The sequence below is a fragment of the Stomoxys calcitrans genome, chromosome 5, assembly GCF_963082655.1.
Source record: "Stomoxys calcitrans chromosome 5, idStoCalc2.1, whole genome shotgun sequence".
Lineage (NCBI taxonomy): Eukaryota > Metazoa > Arthropoda > Insecta > Diptera > Muscidae > Stomoxys > Stomoxys calcitrans.
Window position 1 is genome coordinate 78,870,681 of NC_081556.1, and position 16,519 is coordinate 78,887,199.

At 42.7% G+C, this 16,519-nt stretch overlaps 1 protein-coding gene across 1 annotated transcript; it reads left to right on the top strand.

The window, feature by feature from the left end:
• The first annotated feature begins 633 nt into the window (after window positions 1–633).
• LOC106095035 (alpha-1,3-mannosyl-glycoprotein 2-beta-N-acetylglucosaminyltransferase) lies at window positions 634–15,257 on the top strand. Its single transcript, XM_013262278.2, has 7 exons — window positions 634–1,228; window positions 1,291–1,520; window positions 2,736–2,885; window positions 2,940–3,044; window positions 9,084–9,174; window positions 9,250–9,420; window positions 14,237–15,257. Exons 1-7 carry the CDS (start codon window positions 644–646, stop codon window positions 14,348–14,350), a joined length of 1,446 nt encoding a protein of 481 aa, XP_013117732.2. The 5' UTR covers window positions 634–643; the 3' UTR covers window positions 14,351–15,257.
• Window positions 15,258–16,519: the final 1,262 nt, after the last annotated feature.

Below are 16,519 nucleotides of genomic sequence, written 5' to 3' on the forward strand. Positions count from 1 at the left end.
GGAACAGAGCGCACTAATTGAATCAACCAACAAGCGCTAAAATCAACGCTATTTCGCCCACAAATTGGCTTAGAAATAGTAATCATTACTAACCTCCCTCGCCTTGGAAGCTTTGTGATGTGTACACAGATGGAAGTGATGATGCAGTTCGAGGTGTTCTCGAAAAGGTGCTGCCTGGCTTGTTGGATGTGTTAGAGTGTCAAATAGAGGAGGCACTCACTGGTTCTGGGTAAATCGGAACATTCAACTCTTATCGCCATCAATCGCCGTCTACAAAGGGCACAGGCATCACTGAGCCATTAAATGTTCATGTCGACCAGAACCAACCAAACAATTACGAGATAATTGTTGATCGACACACATATAAAATATTAGCAACAGCAACAACAGCAGTAAAACTACACAGCTAGAATTAAGAGAGACAGAAAGCACATCTGTCGTGTAAATAATGAAATATTTTTAATTTGTGGTAGTCCATACCACCAACAAAGTGCCATGTTTGCGAGCAAATGATAACAACGTAGCAAGCAATCACCACAAATCCAAAAAAGAATCTCAACATATACATATACAAAAACCTTATAATCCTCCCTCCAATTTAGCTTATAAACGGCCATAGAGTTGGCCATAGAGTTGGCCAAATATGCGTTCCCGCAAAATATTAATGATAGCCGGTTTTCTTGTCACCTGGACCTATGTTATAATCTATTTTATGCCAAAAGTCAATACGGAATTGCCATTGCTTAGAAATCGCCACGAACAGGCCGTACAGCAGCTAGAAGATGGTGTTCGGCAAGAATATCACAAGACCGATAAGTTAATGATCAATCTTTTGGGCATACTGCAAGCAAAGTATGCCACTGAGGCTCCAGAGAAGGAAATTCGAATACAAGCGCTGCCACAGAATTCGCAGACAATTTTAAGTCTGCAGGAACCACCAGCGATTGGTCCAGACCAAGAATTGCAGCAAGACGTGTTGGAGACACCCAATGAAACGCAAACCTCACATAGGCCTCAAACGGAAATTCCATCGACTGTCGCTACTCGTCTAGCCAATAATCAACCTGTCATTCCCGTATTGGTATTTGCTTGCAATCGTATTTCCATTTCAAAATGTCTGGATAATCTCATAAAGTATCGACCCAGCACTGAACAATTTCCCATAATTGTGTCCCAAGATTGTGGCGATGAGGCGACACGTAATGTTATATTATCCTATGACCAGCAGGTAATGTAACAATAAAATGCTTCCCTCAAACTCTAATAACCCTTACTTTTGTCATCATTTAGGTATCCCTTATTGAACAACCCGACCAAACAGATATTTTTGTTCCACCTAAGGAGAAAAAGTTTAAAGGCTACTACAAGATAGCCCGCCACTATGGATGGGCTCTGAACAACACCTTCAGCAAAGGCTATGAGTTTGTCATCATTGTTGAGGATGATTTAAATGTAGCTCCGGATTTCTTTGAATACTTTTTGGGCACCCACCACTTGCTCAAACAAGACAGTTCATTGTGGTAAGTTGTGAGCCAAAGAGAAAGAAAAATATTCGCTAAAATACCACGAAAAGGCATAACATATTCATTGCTATGGCCTCAATGAATGATTACTACAAAGAAAGTGATTGTATTGAAGTTTACATTTATTTTTGCAACGCATAAAAATATTGCTGAGCACCTATGAAAAATAGGGTAGGGGAAAGTTAAACAGGGGGACGTGTACAACAAGAATCATTGTAAATAAATAGTTATTTTATTTGTTGTTGTTGTAGTTATAGCACTGCGTTGTACACTGAGGCGGTAGCCCATGCCGAGAAGGAATCCATCGGGTCAATACGGTACATTCAACCAGCTGCCATGGAATTGGTTGTTTTTTTATTTGTTTAACCTCAATTTTGAAAAGTTTTTATTTTTTAGTTATGTATGAAAGGCATAGAAAAATCTTCCTCTATTCCATAATGAAATGTTCAAGGGAATTTTGCATTTGTATTCTCAATTGTTTGTACAAGATGCCATTTAAGTAATCCATTAATACTGAATTGATGTGACACCATCATAACCATACACATTTGCGGGATTGACTTGGTTATCCTGGTCCGTTGGTTTAATACTTATGGCCTGCCCACTAAACAAATACTTCAAAAATAAATATTGGTTTCATTTAATTAGTATAGATTATTTGAGTTTTTTCCCCCGTTTGGGCACAGGATAGCTGTGAGCACCACACAGGCTGGGACTTTGAGATCCGGTCTGTGTGGTGCTCGTAGCTGTCAGGATAAGCTTAGCTGCGAGCTACAGAGCGCGTTCACAGGTTGCGGATAGTCAACTAGCTGCAACGACAGTCGCAGACAATAAGCGGTATCGAGCGGAGAGGCCAGGCGGATCCGGCTCTTGCATAAATACTGAGTGGCAATGATGCTCGATATGACGAGGCCACTAGCCCCTGTTCCCACGGCGATCGGTTCTTTTGGCCTAAATGAGTTTTCTCGCCTATAGGAGCTTGACGAGGATCGCCACCTCCACATGCAAATGTGGCTACAACAATAACAACACATTAATTATTGAATGATCTATAAAAACTTCTCTTTGCTAAAGGTCAGTTGGGTTTGAAATGGGCAATATGGATTCATATTTCAGGGATTTTTTCTTCTATTGTATTACAATGCCTTGTGTATGGTAGGAAAATATAATCTTCTACATACAATAATCCTATTGCATTTTTTCATCCCAAAGGTGCGTTTCTGCTTGGAATGATAATGGCAAAGCCAACTTAATTGATAGCACGCATCCAGAATTGTTATATCGCACTGATTTTTTCCCCGGACTGGGATGGATGCTCACCAAAGAATTGTGGCAGGAACTTTCTGTTAAATGGCCAAAATCGTAAGTATATTCAGCATACATAACACATATTTCTATTCAATAATGCTTTTTTAGTTTTTGGGATGATTGGATACGACATCCGGAACAAAGGAAAAATCGTGTTTGTATACGGCCCGAAATATCCAGAACACGTACTTTTGGAAAAGTTGGTGTATCTAAGTAAGTTTATAATTCTAACTCAAGGCAAGGTTAAAGGATAAGGGCAAGGGCAAAGGATATCCGTTCAATAATTTTTTGATTTCTTATTTGTCAGTTTTTTGAGATTATTCTTATAATGCATCAAATGCTAGGTAATATCCATGCGGCAATATATGTAAACATCAGGAATATTATGTCAATCTGTTGTTATGCCTTTTTTAAAAGGCATACAAATCAGTATGCTAACTATATAATTGAGATAGAAGTTTAATTCAAGTAAGGCATCTATTTATTTAGGCTAGGTTAGGTTAAAGACATACGCCTGGCAACGCGAGTTCCCAACCGCTTCATTCGGAGACCTCTGGTGCATTGTATTCGTCGTAAAGAGATATGAAATAGCAGAGAAGAGAGATACGAAAGCCGTTAAAAAATATAAAGAAAAACTTAAATACAGAAAAAAGTCTCAACGATTAGAGGGCCACCTCGTCAGCCATCCCAGCACCTTGCAATAGTCCGGAGTGACCCGGCGATCAAAAGACTGTGGAGAGCTGAGTGAAGAAAAGAGGTTTTCACCCATAATCCTGCGCCTTCTTCCCGTCATTGCGGGGCATAGGCACAGCAGATGCTCATCCGTCTCCAACTTCTTCTCATACCCACAGGCCCTGCAGAAATCTTCATCGTCCCGAGTCCATTGCTATGTCAGCGACCTGACATTGCAGAAGCCTGGCAGGACTAACACCAACAATCCAAGGTCAAGTTTCCCCAGCTCGAGAACAATCAACGTCTTCTTTCCGGGGAACTTCGGCCGGAACGATGGGGTTCACCTGGCCAGCTTGTCATCCGCTTCGTCCTCCGCCGCCCCTTAATGCCTCGGAACCCAGCACAACCTGACGGGAATCCCCAAACGCCCGAGACGTTTATTGCATCTGCCGACATCATTAATCTTGAAAGCCTGAGAGGGCCGCCGTTTCTTTCTCAGGATCACATCCAAGGCCCTAATTGTAAGGAATTGAACAAAAACCCCTGCTTCAGTGCCCCATCCAGCTTGGACCTATCCGTGTAGATAGAGGGACCCAAGAAAGGGCGAACGCCTTTAGACAAAAGCTCCCTCCCCGGGAAGACACTCTCCAAGTCGCCATCGAAGAAAGAAACGCCGGCACATAGTCCGTCACGGTGCCAATGGCACGTAGACGTCCCACGTCAGTGGCCTTCCGCAGAACAAGCGAATCGAAATCCAAATAGGGCCATGTCCCTGATTCCCTCCGTCTGAGGGCAGTCTTCAACGCTGCGCACTCCATGTACAAGTGCAAATGTTTCGGATCAAATTTCGTATTCAGCGCTGCTCTCGGAGCACTTCTCATCGCCCCCAATATCAGCACCGCCGCAGTACCCTTTATCTTCTCCATCATACCGCGAAAACACATCTTCTCGAGAGCCCGGTGCCACAACAGGCACCCATAGGTAAGGATCGGCCAAACCACAGCTGTGTACATCCAGCTGACCGTTTTTGGCCTAAGCTCTTATCTCCTATGAATAGAGCATATTCAGCCCCCGTTTACCTGTCTTGGCTTCTTCCCCATCCAATATGTGGTCAAGAATAAGGGCTAGGTATTTAGCCTCCCGAGAGAGTGTCAGCTCCATTCTATCAAGGACCGCTGCCCTAAAGTCGATATATCTTCTCCTTTTCGTGAACAACGCCAACTATGTCTTCCTGGGGATTACGCCAAGTTCATTTGCCTCGCCCATCTTGACAGCTTTCTCAGCGCGCTCTGAATGATGTCAGTGGCAATAGGAAGAAAGCGACCTCCGTTCAAAATGACGACATCATCAGCATAGGCAACCATTTTCCTATCCTTCCTCCTCGATTGGCCTTAGAATCCCATTGATAACCAAGAACCGCAAAGGAGGAGGGATTAATCTCCTCTCCCTCCAGATCACAATAGTCCTCACCGAACCCTCAGTCAGTGATGCATTGATAATTGTGCACAGGATCATAACATCTACCCAGTTCACCAGAAGAGGGTTTTCAATCAGAGAACGACGAATGGACCCCAATTCAACGTTATTAATAACTCCTTCCATATTCAAGAACGTTCCCCTTGAGAGCATTAACCTTCTCGTGAGGCGTGCGTGAGTAAAATTGTTGTCTCGTGAGCGTGCGTGAATGTGAGTCAACATACAAATTTTGTGCGTGGGCTTGCCCGAGTAACATTTTTCTCTGGTGAGCGTTAGTGGAAAATCACTCACGGGCACATCCCTACTACCAACTGACCAACTGTAAACATTCTGGTAGCTGCTTATGGGTCGATGGGTCAAAAAGATCCCTGATGTCTCTCAAGTGTCTTTAAGACGCAAAACGTCAGACTGATTGGCCTAAAGTTCTTGAACACACAGTGGCCCCAGGTTACCCCACTTTGGGAATGAAAACGACCCCACAAAAAATAGAAAATGCGCCACGCAGTTGGCACAAAGCCAAGCATAACGCCAGATCTAAAAATCCCTACCAGAAGCCCTATAGCATACGGTCCTACCCTCTGCAGCATGGCAGGAGGTATCCCATCCGCAGAGATGGGCGATGGGTAAATACCCAAAAGGTATGCGGAGATGGGCGATGGGTAAATACCCAAAAGGTATGCGGTAAATTGGGTAAATACCCGGGTATTTACCCATTTATACCCAAAAGCTGGGTATTTATAATTTTGCAGGTATCTTGGGTATAAAAAAATTTCTATATAATACTCTATATCGGGAGATCGGTATATATGGCAGCTATATCCAAATATAGTCCAAACTGTACCACATTTGACTGGAATGGGAAGTGGTCTATCAGAACACACTGTGCCAAATTTCATCGAATTCGGGTAATAAATGGATCTTTTATGGCCTCAATACCCCTTATCGGGAGATCGGGTGGTCGGTATAAGGGCAGCTATATCCAAATATTGTCCGATCTGATCCGCACTTCACAGAAATGATTGGGGGTCTACCAGAACTCACTGTGCCAAATTTTCATCGAAATCGAATGAAAAATTACCAATTTATTGCCTCAAGACTTTAAGTCTGGAGATCGGTCTATATAGCGGCTATATAAATGAGATCAGAACTACAGGTTTATATACAAAGAATAAGAAATCATCAAAAAATTTTGAAAATTTTTTTAACCTAAGATATCTGCAAAATTATAAATACCCAAAAAAGGTATTTATAGGGTATTTACCCGGTAGAAACCCATATCTACCCATCCGGACTGGTTGATTTGAAGTTCAATCGGACCCGTGATTATTCTCCCCTCCGTTACCACCCCCTCAACAATCGACAACGCCTGAGCACTAATTTGTATCCGAAGGACATTCGTAAAATCGGAAGTCATCGGTAAACTGGCCACATCCGAGTGCGTTGCAGCCAAGAGTTCGATAGCTTCGGAGCTACTCTCCGTCCAAGTTCCGTCATCTCTCAGGGCACTACAGAGTGCCCTCGGGTCCTTAGATAAAACTCTCCGAAACCTAGAGGACCCTTTCACCTACTTCACCGACTCACAGAAGCTGACCTATGTACCGTGTCAGGGACAAATATGACGAATTCAGGTCAATAGCTGAATCTGATGGTCGATGAAGAAATGGTTCCGACCATCAAGTTTCCAAAACACTTGGAGTCAAATTTGACATCTCTTACATATTCTCTCCACAGATCACAGCAATTTACGATAAAGTCAAAAGTAGATACAAGGTACTCAAGTCACTTGCCGGCAGCACTTGGGGTGCGGATTAAGAAACCTTATTGAATACGTCCAAAGCAATTGACGGCATGAAGAAATGGACCTCCTCCGGCAAAGAAGAGTAGTTCTGGCTTAATAACGATCCGTCAGATGCAGCCGCCGCAACTCCTAGAGAGCATGTATTGATGACGATGTGCAGAATATTTGTCCCGACTGTGACCAGGGACCAAACGACACACGTCACCTGTTTAACTGTCTAGCCAGAACCAGATCCCTTATGGAAGCACCCCATCTTAGTCACAGAGTTCCTGGATCTGGCTACTCAACAGAATCAAGGATACGAAAGATAAAACACAACAAACTGATACAACAACAACAACCGTCTCAAGGACTCCATATAGAGGTCTCAGTCAGTACCTAGCCTGGTACGACTGGCCTTGTTGTACGGCCACCTCCTAGTCCGCCTCAGCTTCCCATTCCGCCAAATAGGCTGCGACGTCTTACCTGGGTAAATGGGAGGACTGGGAGGGGGCCCTGTGGATTCCTGCAATCATTAATATGAGAGAAGTATCCGTTTTCCATAATGGAATATTCATAGGAAATTTAGTATTTAGTTCTCTCAAAGTAGCTCACGATGGCTCCTGTCAACGCGTTCGCAGTGTAAAAATAATTCGAAGCTCTACATTGATACGTTCATCATAGCTGTCCCAGTTAGTTCTCCCAGGATTCCTGTTTGGTGAATTGTTGTCCGTGGACAAAAACAGATTGAAGTAAATATACCTAAGATCCGAGAAGGAGGCCTCCTCAGACACTCCAATCCGTCAAAACAGTATCATCGAGATTTGTCAGACTTATATGTATCACCTCTAATATATTCCTAATTTGAAAAATAGGAATACATCATAAGTCGACTTACCTCTTTTTTGGTATCCAAGCTCCCCATTATGGGTGGTGCGCATTCGTATCGCAATTTAAAATCAGCCGAATTCTACGACTATTCTCGCGCAAAAACCTCTGCATAACCTCATTCGGCGCGTCCAAATCCTCATAGGGCGGGTATACACATATGAAATGAACAAAGGGGTGGAGTTTTTCCTCTCCAATGTTGTTGTAGTCATATTTTCATGCGGAGGTGGCAATCCTCGTCAAGCTCCTGTAGGTGAGCAAGCTCGTTCCGCTCCAAAGGACCGATCGACGCGGGAATAGAGTGGCCATTGATTATTTAAAGGCGCCAATAACTCGCCTTGTCATATCGAGCATCATAGGCACTAAGTATTTGTGCAAGAGCTGGTGCCACCCGTCCTCTCTCGTTCGATACCGCTGATTGTCTGCGACTGCAATTGCAGCTACTCCGTATGGATCATTCCATTATCGGCAGCCAGTGGACGCGCTCGGTAATTCGCAACTATGCTTCTCATGACCACAAAGAACACCACACAGATCGGACCACAATGTTCCATCCTGTGTGGTGCTCACAGCTATTCCGGGCCTCCGCCTCTAATCTCACCGTCGTCTGTTATTGGATTGAAGGATTAGATTTAATACCTTTCCTACAATACATGTACTCACCTTGTCACCCACAGACGGAGTAAAGGTGGTGTACTTCGCATTGCTCAAAACAGAGACCTTGTTTCTCACGATGTAAGGTTCAAAGCAATGTCTGCACAACTCTTAGCTTCCCCGTTCGAACCCTTTTTTTTAGTTCGGGAGACGGGCGTAAAAAACCCGAATTCCGATACTTAGTCTGCACTCTGTATCCCTCTGGTAGCTCCCCGAATGCCCGTTAATAGATGCCATCAGAATCAGACCACCGCTTTCTGCACAGGGTTTAGTAGAAAGCACTTTCTCTTGTCTTTGCAGAATTCGAGTTCTGCTTCGCCAACAACGTCAGCAGGTCCGACTCAATTCACTCATCGTCACCATCTTTTCAATGGTTCCCATCAAACATATGGTCGCTGCTCCACATATCTGCTTACCTTACCGTCAGCTTCCGCACTATCCACAATGACCACTCTCTGGCCCGTCGAATATTTGCAAAATTTTCAGAAATAAGAAAAATAACCTCTTTTTGGCTTACCTCACGATGTGAGCTTCCAAAACGCCAATTCAGGATTACTATTTGACTCTTCAATCACAATCCACTAATTTTTTTGTATCACAGAGTTATATCCTTACATTCCGGCTAGTCACATGGGCTGAGCGTGAAAAGCTTAAATGAGGCGTCACATAATTTTCAAAAAAAAAAAAAAAAAAATTGGTACCTTATATGTTGCTCATGTTTGATTTTATTCAAAAAAAAATTGATTTTATTTTGATTATTGTCTTTTTGTCTATATTCGTTGCAGCGGTTTGTTTTTCGATAAATATTTGCGCTACATAAAATTAAGCGAAGAATTTGTTCCGTTTACCAAAATGAATCTAAGCTATCTCTTAAAGGTAAGTCAAAATATTTGGCCCGAAATCATGCATACTTTACTGTGAGTTTTTTCTCCCTTTTCTTTTCTTTTAAAGGACAATTATGATAAAACGTTTCTTAAAGAAATTTATACGTATCCTGTAGTAACATACGATGAGTTAAGACGAAATCTCATTACCAGAGATGGACCAGTTCGAATACAGTACAACACAAGGGAAGTGTACAAGAGAACAACAAAAATGTTGGGCTTAATGGATGATTTCAAGGTTGGTTAGAGAAAAATCGTTTAAACAAAAAAAATTAACCCTTTTTATATTAATTTCAAATTTAAATTAATTTTTGTTTTTATAATTTACTTAAAAATTGAATTTAGTTTTGCAATGTTTGGAATATCGATTTTCTCTCCAAAAAAATCCCAAATATGCTTTGTAAGGCCTTCACTAATAATATGTAGGTCAGGTGTGCATTTCGACACTTCTACAGTAGATTCTGTGAGCCCATACCGAGGGGGGATTTCCTAAGTTGAGTTGACGAAGATCTTAGTGCTCGGTCCAGATATGAAATGACTAGGGATCAGAGAATATTAAATTGAGAATAACTGACAGACAATGGAGAGATGACTACAAATCAAAAGGTATTCGATTTGAGTGACCTTGCCTATATTTCAAAAAATAAAAATCGGTAATGTCGGTAAAAGCTTGCCATATCATAGCTTAAGGAAGCCTTACAGAGCTTTTAATCGTTTAAGACATCACAGTTTGAGGGAATATTAACGAAATTACAACAGAATGAGGCGGACTATGCTAAGTATACCAACTGAGAACGGTACCCGGTGAACCCGTTTGCTACGATATTATAATCGTTCATAGGGCAGTTTTCCAGATCATCTCTTCATTAACTCTGAAAAAGTTTTGGTGTCAGGTGTCTGAATGATATCCCGAAAAAGACTGAAATCTGTATGACAAATCATATAAATTCAAAATTCAGTAGCATACTGACAAGGCGAATAGATACTGGGTGCCGAGCAGAGGGCCATTGGATCGTAGCTAGACCAATTCGAACTAAGGCCTCTGTAGTAAGGTGTACGGCCGGCGATATAGAAAAGTGGACTATATTTTTGTTTGGGTGCCGGGCAATAGCGGAGTAGGTTAAATTAGCTTGGATGAAGATAATACCGGATATTAGATGTTAAGGCAGTCACCGAGTTCAAAGTGTGGCCCATTGTGAATCCTCAATAGCCTTTCTCTCTTGTTGTTGTTGTAGCAGTTTATTGTGTTCTATCTTTCGTCGGCTTGATTCTGCTCAGTGTCCAGATCCAGGAACTCTGCGACTAAGATGGGGTGCGTCCAGAGAAATCTGGGTCTGAGTCGAGTTGGTCTGGCTGGGTAGTTATACAGGTAACGTGTGTCGTGTGGTTCCTGGTCACAATCGGGACATACATCCTGCACGTTGGCATCAATGCTTGTTCTGTAGGAGTTAAAGCGGCTGCATCTGCCGGATCGTAATTGAGCCAGAACTACTCTGGTTTGGCGAGTGAGGTCAATTTCTTTAGGTGCAATGAAAGGCGGTTACTCTCCAAGGACAATATTCAACAGGTAGCTATTCACCCCATCTTCTACCGTGTCCGCATGAATGTTGTCTAGGCCTGCTTTATAAGCCGCTTGATCTAGAGCTTTTGTTGTTGTTGTAGAAGTGTGTTGTGTTCTATCTTTCGTCTGCTTGATTCTATTCATTGTCCATATCCAGGAACTCTGCGACTAAGACGGGATGCGTCCAGAGAGATCTGGGTCTGAGTCGATTGGGTCTGGCTGGGCAATTATACAGGTAACGTGTGTCGTGTGGTTCCTTGTCACAATCGGGACATTCATCCTGCACGTTGGCATCAATCCTTGCTCTGTAGGAGTTAAAGCGGCTGCATCTGCCGGATCGTAATTGAGCCAGAACTACTCTAGTTTGTCGGGGAAGCTCAACTTCTTCAGGTGCAATGGGAGGCAGGTAGCTATTCACCGCATCTTCTACCGTGTCCGCATAAGTGTTGTCTAGGCCGCTTGATCTAGAGATTCTATTGTTGTTGTTGTAGCAGTTCGTTGTGTTCTATTTTTCGTCTGCTTGATTCTCTTGAGCATCCACATCCAGGAACTTTTCAACTAAGATGGGCTACGCCCAGAGGGATCTGCCTCTGAGTCGAGTGGGTCTGGCTGGACAGTTAAACAGGTGGCGTGGTTACAATCGGGACATACAATCTGCACGTTGGCATCAATCCTTGCTCTGAAGGAGTTGAGGCGGCTTCATCTGCCGGATCGTTATTGAGCCAGGACTACTCTGGTGTGCCGGGGGAAGTCAAGTTCTTTAGGTGCAATGGGAGGCGGTTGTTCTCCAAGGACTATATTCAACCGGTAGCTATTTACCGCATCTTCTACAGTGTCCGCATGAATATTGTCTAGGCCCGCTTTATACGCCGCTTGATCTACAGATTCTGTTGTTGTAGTTCGTTGTGTTCTATCTTTCGTCTGCTTGATTCTGTGTCCAGAGCCAGGAACTCTCCAACTAAGATGGGGTGCGTCCAGAGTGATCTGGGTCTGAGTCGAGTGGGTCTGGCTGGGCAATCTGCACGTCGGCATCAATCCTTGCTCTGAAGGAGTTGAGGCGGCTTCATCTGCCGATCGTAAATGTGCCAGAACTACTCTGGTTTGCCGGATGAGGTCAATTTCTTCAGGTTCAATGGGAGTCGGTCGTTCTCCAATGACTACATTCACGCTGTAGCTATTTATCGCATCTGCTGCATTCATCTGCATGAATGTTGTTTAGACCCGCTTGGTCTAGAGGTTCTTGTAGCGCTGGACCTCACGCTTAGATCATGTTGAGACCACACGGGCGCTGCATAACTTACCACAGGCCGGCCAATTTCTTTGTACGTGGTCAAAAAGGTTTCTTTGTCAGCACCCCAAGTTTTGCCGGCAAGTGACTTGAGGACCTTGTTTCTACTTTAGACCTTATCGCAAATTGCTGTGGCATGTGAGGTAAGAGCTGTTAAATGTGACAAAGTATTTTGGGACACTTGATGGTCGGAATTGTCACTCCGTCGATCATCACTTTCTGCTCCCTATGCACCACTTTCGTGTATGTAGTGAACAATGTGGCTGAAGATTTGGTGGCAGATATCTTCAGTTTTGTGGCAGCGAAATATGAGGCAAGTTCGATGAGGTAGACGTTTAACCTATCGCAGATGTCAACAATGAGTTGGACCTGATGCCATGATCTTACAATCGTCCGCATATGATACGATCTTTATGCCGACTGCCACAGCAATTTGCGATAAGGTCAAAAGTAGAAGCTTTGTTGGCCACGTACAAAGCAATTGGCCGGTCTGTGGTAGGACCGATAGGATTTTCGCTGTCCTAACGACCGTTTCGCTGTTCCACAATGTTCCATGCGCATTCGTCGCCCACTCCCTTAACTCGGACTGCGTCGACCCGAAAGGCTTCGGGTTAACCAAGTTTATTAATAGCAGTTGTCTGGCCTTCACCGCCAAATCGTCTGCCTTTTCATTTCCCCTTACTCCGTTATAGCCCGGCACTCAAACGATACGGATTTTGCCATCCTCAGAGAAGATGTTAATCTCCTTCTTACACTGCAAGACTGTTCGTGACCTGGTTGTTATTGTCCTTATGGCAATTTTACTGTCGGTAAAGATGTTCACACTCGACGTCCTCGCGTTAGCGTCAGTCTAAAACAGATCTCAATCCCTGGGTTCTCAATGTAAGCCCCCATGCCCACTCTGTCCTCTGGCTTTGATCCATCGTGGAACATGGTCTTCCAGATGGCAATACTAGGGTTCCGTTAATCCAAGACTGTGCCGATGACAGCAGTGCCTCGTATTCGACTTCAAGGTTCATCTCAGGTATTCGATCGGAAACCTATTTCCTTTCTTCCAGGTTTCCTATCGTCGCCTCGATTATACCGCAATGGTATGAGCTGCTCCCATCGCCTTAAGTCTCATAGCCGCAGTGGCTGCCTCACATTTAATCTGTATGTCAAAGGGTCGGATATCTAGAATAGTCGTGGGCGTGGTTCTCATCGCTCTGCCTATGCCCAGACAACATGTTCTCTGAACCTGTTGTATGGTCCTTCTGTTGCACTTTTTCTTCATAGCAGTCCTCCAAACTACTGAGGCGTAAGTAAGTATTGGTCTATTCACGCTCCTGTAGAGCCAGTGGGCTATCTTCGGATTCAGGCCCCATTTCGAGCATACGGCCCGTCTACATAGGGCCCAACATCTGTGAGCCTTCTCAGTACGCTGCTGAATGTGTCACTTCCAATTCAGTATTTGACCTTGTTCGATATCGAAATCGTCTTATTGAGAAAACGTGGTGCGTTAAATTGGCCCACCTTCATCCTCCTCGTGAACAGGCATATTTCAGTCTTCTCTGGGTTAACATTGAGACCTCTGGGTCTAACCCAGTCATATGCTCTATGCAAGACCCTTTCGGCCCTTCTGCATAGCTCGTTTGGATCCTTACCCCTTAGACGTATTATTGGGTTGCCCAAAAAGTAAATGCGGATTTTTTAAAAGAAAGTAAATGCATTTTTAATAAAACTTGGAATGAACTTTAATCAAATATACTTTTTTTACACTTTTTTTGTAAAGCAAGCTAAAAGTAACAGCTGATAACTGACAGAAGAAAGAATGCAATTACAGAGTCACAAGCTGTGAAAAAATTTGTTAACGCCGACTATGAAAAATCCGCAATTACTTTTTGGGCAACCCAATATAACATCGTCTGCGTAGCAGATGGGTTCAAGTCCCTCTTCAGTCAACATCCGTAATAGTAATTTAATAATTTTTAATTTCCAATTTTACTTGCCCGTTAGGGCGAAGATTATTTTGTTGTATGCATTTCATAGAGGTTCTTTCGACATAAATACAACCTACCAATGTACGACCACACCTAAAGGTTTCTTATGATAACCCCCTTCTTACCAAGGGGTCGAAACGCGTCAAATCATGGCTTTAATTTTTCCCATTGTATACAATTTTCGATCATTAACCTAATATTTTTTTTTTGTTTCTATTTGTTGCAGAGTGGTGTACCACGTACAGCTTATCATGGAGTTGTCTCTTTTATGCACAACAAACGTCGTGTTTATCTTGCGCCGAATGTCAATTGGAAGGGATACGACCTATCGTGGAGCTAACAGAATTTTATGATTTTAAGTTTATCATAGTCTTAGTCCTTAGAATTGTAAAACAATATGAAACGATGATGATTCCTTTTTTTAGTTTTAATGTTATACAAGACAAACAAACAGCAAAAGTTTGACAGCAACAAAAACAAAAAGAAAATTGAACAACTGAAATGTAGAACACCAATAACGATTAATCTCTCGAAAGGTTAATATACAACAATCAACCAATCAACCAAATATAATGACTTAAGGCATTTGTTTTAAAACTATTACCATGTACAATTTGCTGTACATAAATTCTAATTCTAATTTTAATGTATGTAGTTATGTTATTTATGTAATATTTATTGTTTTGTTTTTATGTTCTTCCCTAACTTGGTTTTTTTTTTTAACAAAAGAAAAATATTTTAGATATCAACAAAAACCGACTACCACCTCTATATTATTTCTCATGTAATTTTACTAGAAAAAACAACAAAAATATTATAAAGCAACCCAATCGAATAATTGAATCTTGATGTTGTAACAACTGTAGTCTATTAGGAAAAAAAAAAACAAAAACAAAAATCGTAAAATATTCATAGAATTAAATACCGAATCCATCGATGATATCTCCAAGCAGCAGCTTCGATCCTCAGCAATACTATTTTTAGTTCAGATCGTTTAGTTTTACATACATATATGTATATTATTTAATTCTAACTCCGCCGAATATATGTGTGAATGTTTTGTAAACTCCAGACTTGTTATGTACATTACGCTGAACTGTTGCCTTTTGTTTCTCAATATTGTACAAAATCCACCATAGTCGGCAAATCACTAAATCTACATGTAATCAAACATCAACAAAATAAGAGTGTATCAAATATTTCCATTAAATAAATTGCTGCTAATTTCAATTGTGATTTAACATAAAGTCAATATTACTTATTGTCATCTTTGGCAGCTTAGAGGACAGGCTCACCGTCCTACCGACTGTTTCGCTGTTCCACAATGTTGCATGCGCATTCGTCGCCCACTCCCTTAACTCGGTCTGCGTCGACCCGAAAGGCTTCGGGTTAACCAAGTTTATTGGTGGCAATCCTCTGGCCTTCACCGCCAAATCGTCTGCCCTTTCATTTCCCGGCAACCAAACGATGCGGATTTTGCCATCCTCAGAGAAGGCGTTAATCTCCTTCTTACACTGCAAGACTGTTCGTGACCTTGTCGTCCTGGTTGTTATTGCCCTTAAGGCAATTTTACTATCAGTAAAGATGTGCACATTAGACGTCCTCGCGTTAGCACCACACCACTTCACGCATTCCGTGATCGCCCGGATCTCCGTCTGCAGAACCGTATTATGGTCAGGCAGTCTAAAACAGATCCCAGTCCCTGGGTTCTTAATGTAAACCCCCAGGCCCACTCTGTCCTGTAGCTTTGATCCATCCGTGTAACATGTAACAAGACTATGCCGATGGCAGCAGTGCCTCGCACTCGACTTCAAGGTCCATCTCAGGTATCCGATCGGAAACCCCTTCATTCCTTCCAGGTTTCCTATCGTCGCCTCGATTAAACCGCGAAGGTATGAGCTGCTCCCATCCTCAGACGATTCTCCCATCGCCTTAAGTCTCATAGCCGCAGTGGCTGCCTCACACTTAATCTGTATGTCAATGGGTCGGATATCTAGAATAGTCTCCAGTGCCCTAGTGCCAAGACAACATGTTCTCTGAACCTGTTGTATGTTTTTTATGTTACACTTCTTCTCCATAGCAGTCCACCAAACTGCTGAGGCGTAAGTAAGTATTGCTCTAATCACGCTCCTGTAAAGCAAGTGGACTATCCTCGGATTCAGGCCCCATTTCGAACCTACGGCCCGTCTACATATTGCTCTGTGAGCCTTTTCAGTACGCTCCTGAATGTGATACTTCCAATTAAGTTTCCTGTCCAAGATCACACCTAAGTATTTGACCTTGTCAGGTATCGAAATCGTGAGGAAATGTGGTGCGTTATATTGGCCCACCTTCGTCTTCCTCGTGAACAGGCATATTTCAGTCTTCTCTGGGTTAACATTGAGACCTCTGGGTCTAGCCCAGTCATATGCCATATGCAAGACCCTTTCGGCCTTTCTATATAGCCTTTCTATTATATAAAAATGAATTGTTGCACTTTGTTTATTTGTTTGTCTGTTTCATATAGACT

Excerpts from the sequence above, each read along its gene's own strand:
- LOC106095035 (XM_013262278.2), top strand. The coding sequence starts at position 644 with ATGCGTTCCCGCAAAATATTAATGATAGCCGGTTTTCTTGTCACCTGG. Across the intron at positions 2,886-2,939 it reads TCTGTTAAATGGCCAAAATC|TTTTTGGGATGATTGGATAC; the intron begins GTAAGTATATTC and ends ATGCTTTTTTAG. Across the intron at positions 9,175-9,249 it reads ATCTAAGCTATCTCTTAAAG|GACAATTATGATAAAACGTT; the intron begins GTAAGTCAAAAT and ends TTTCTTTTAAAG.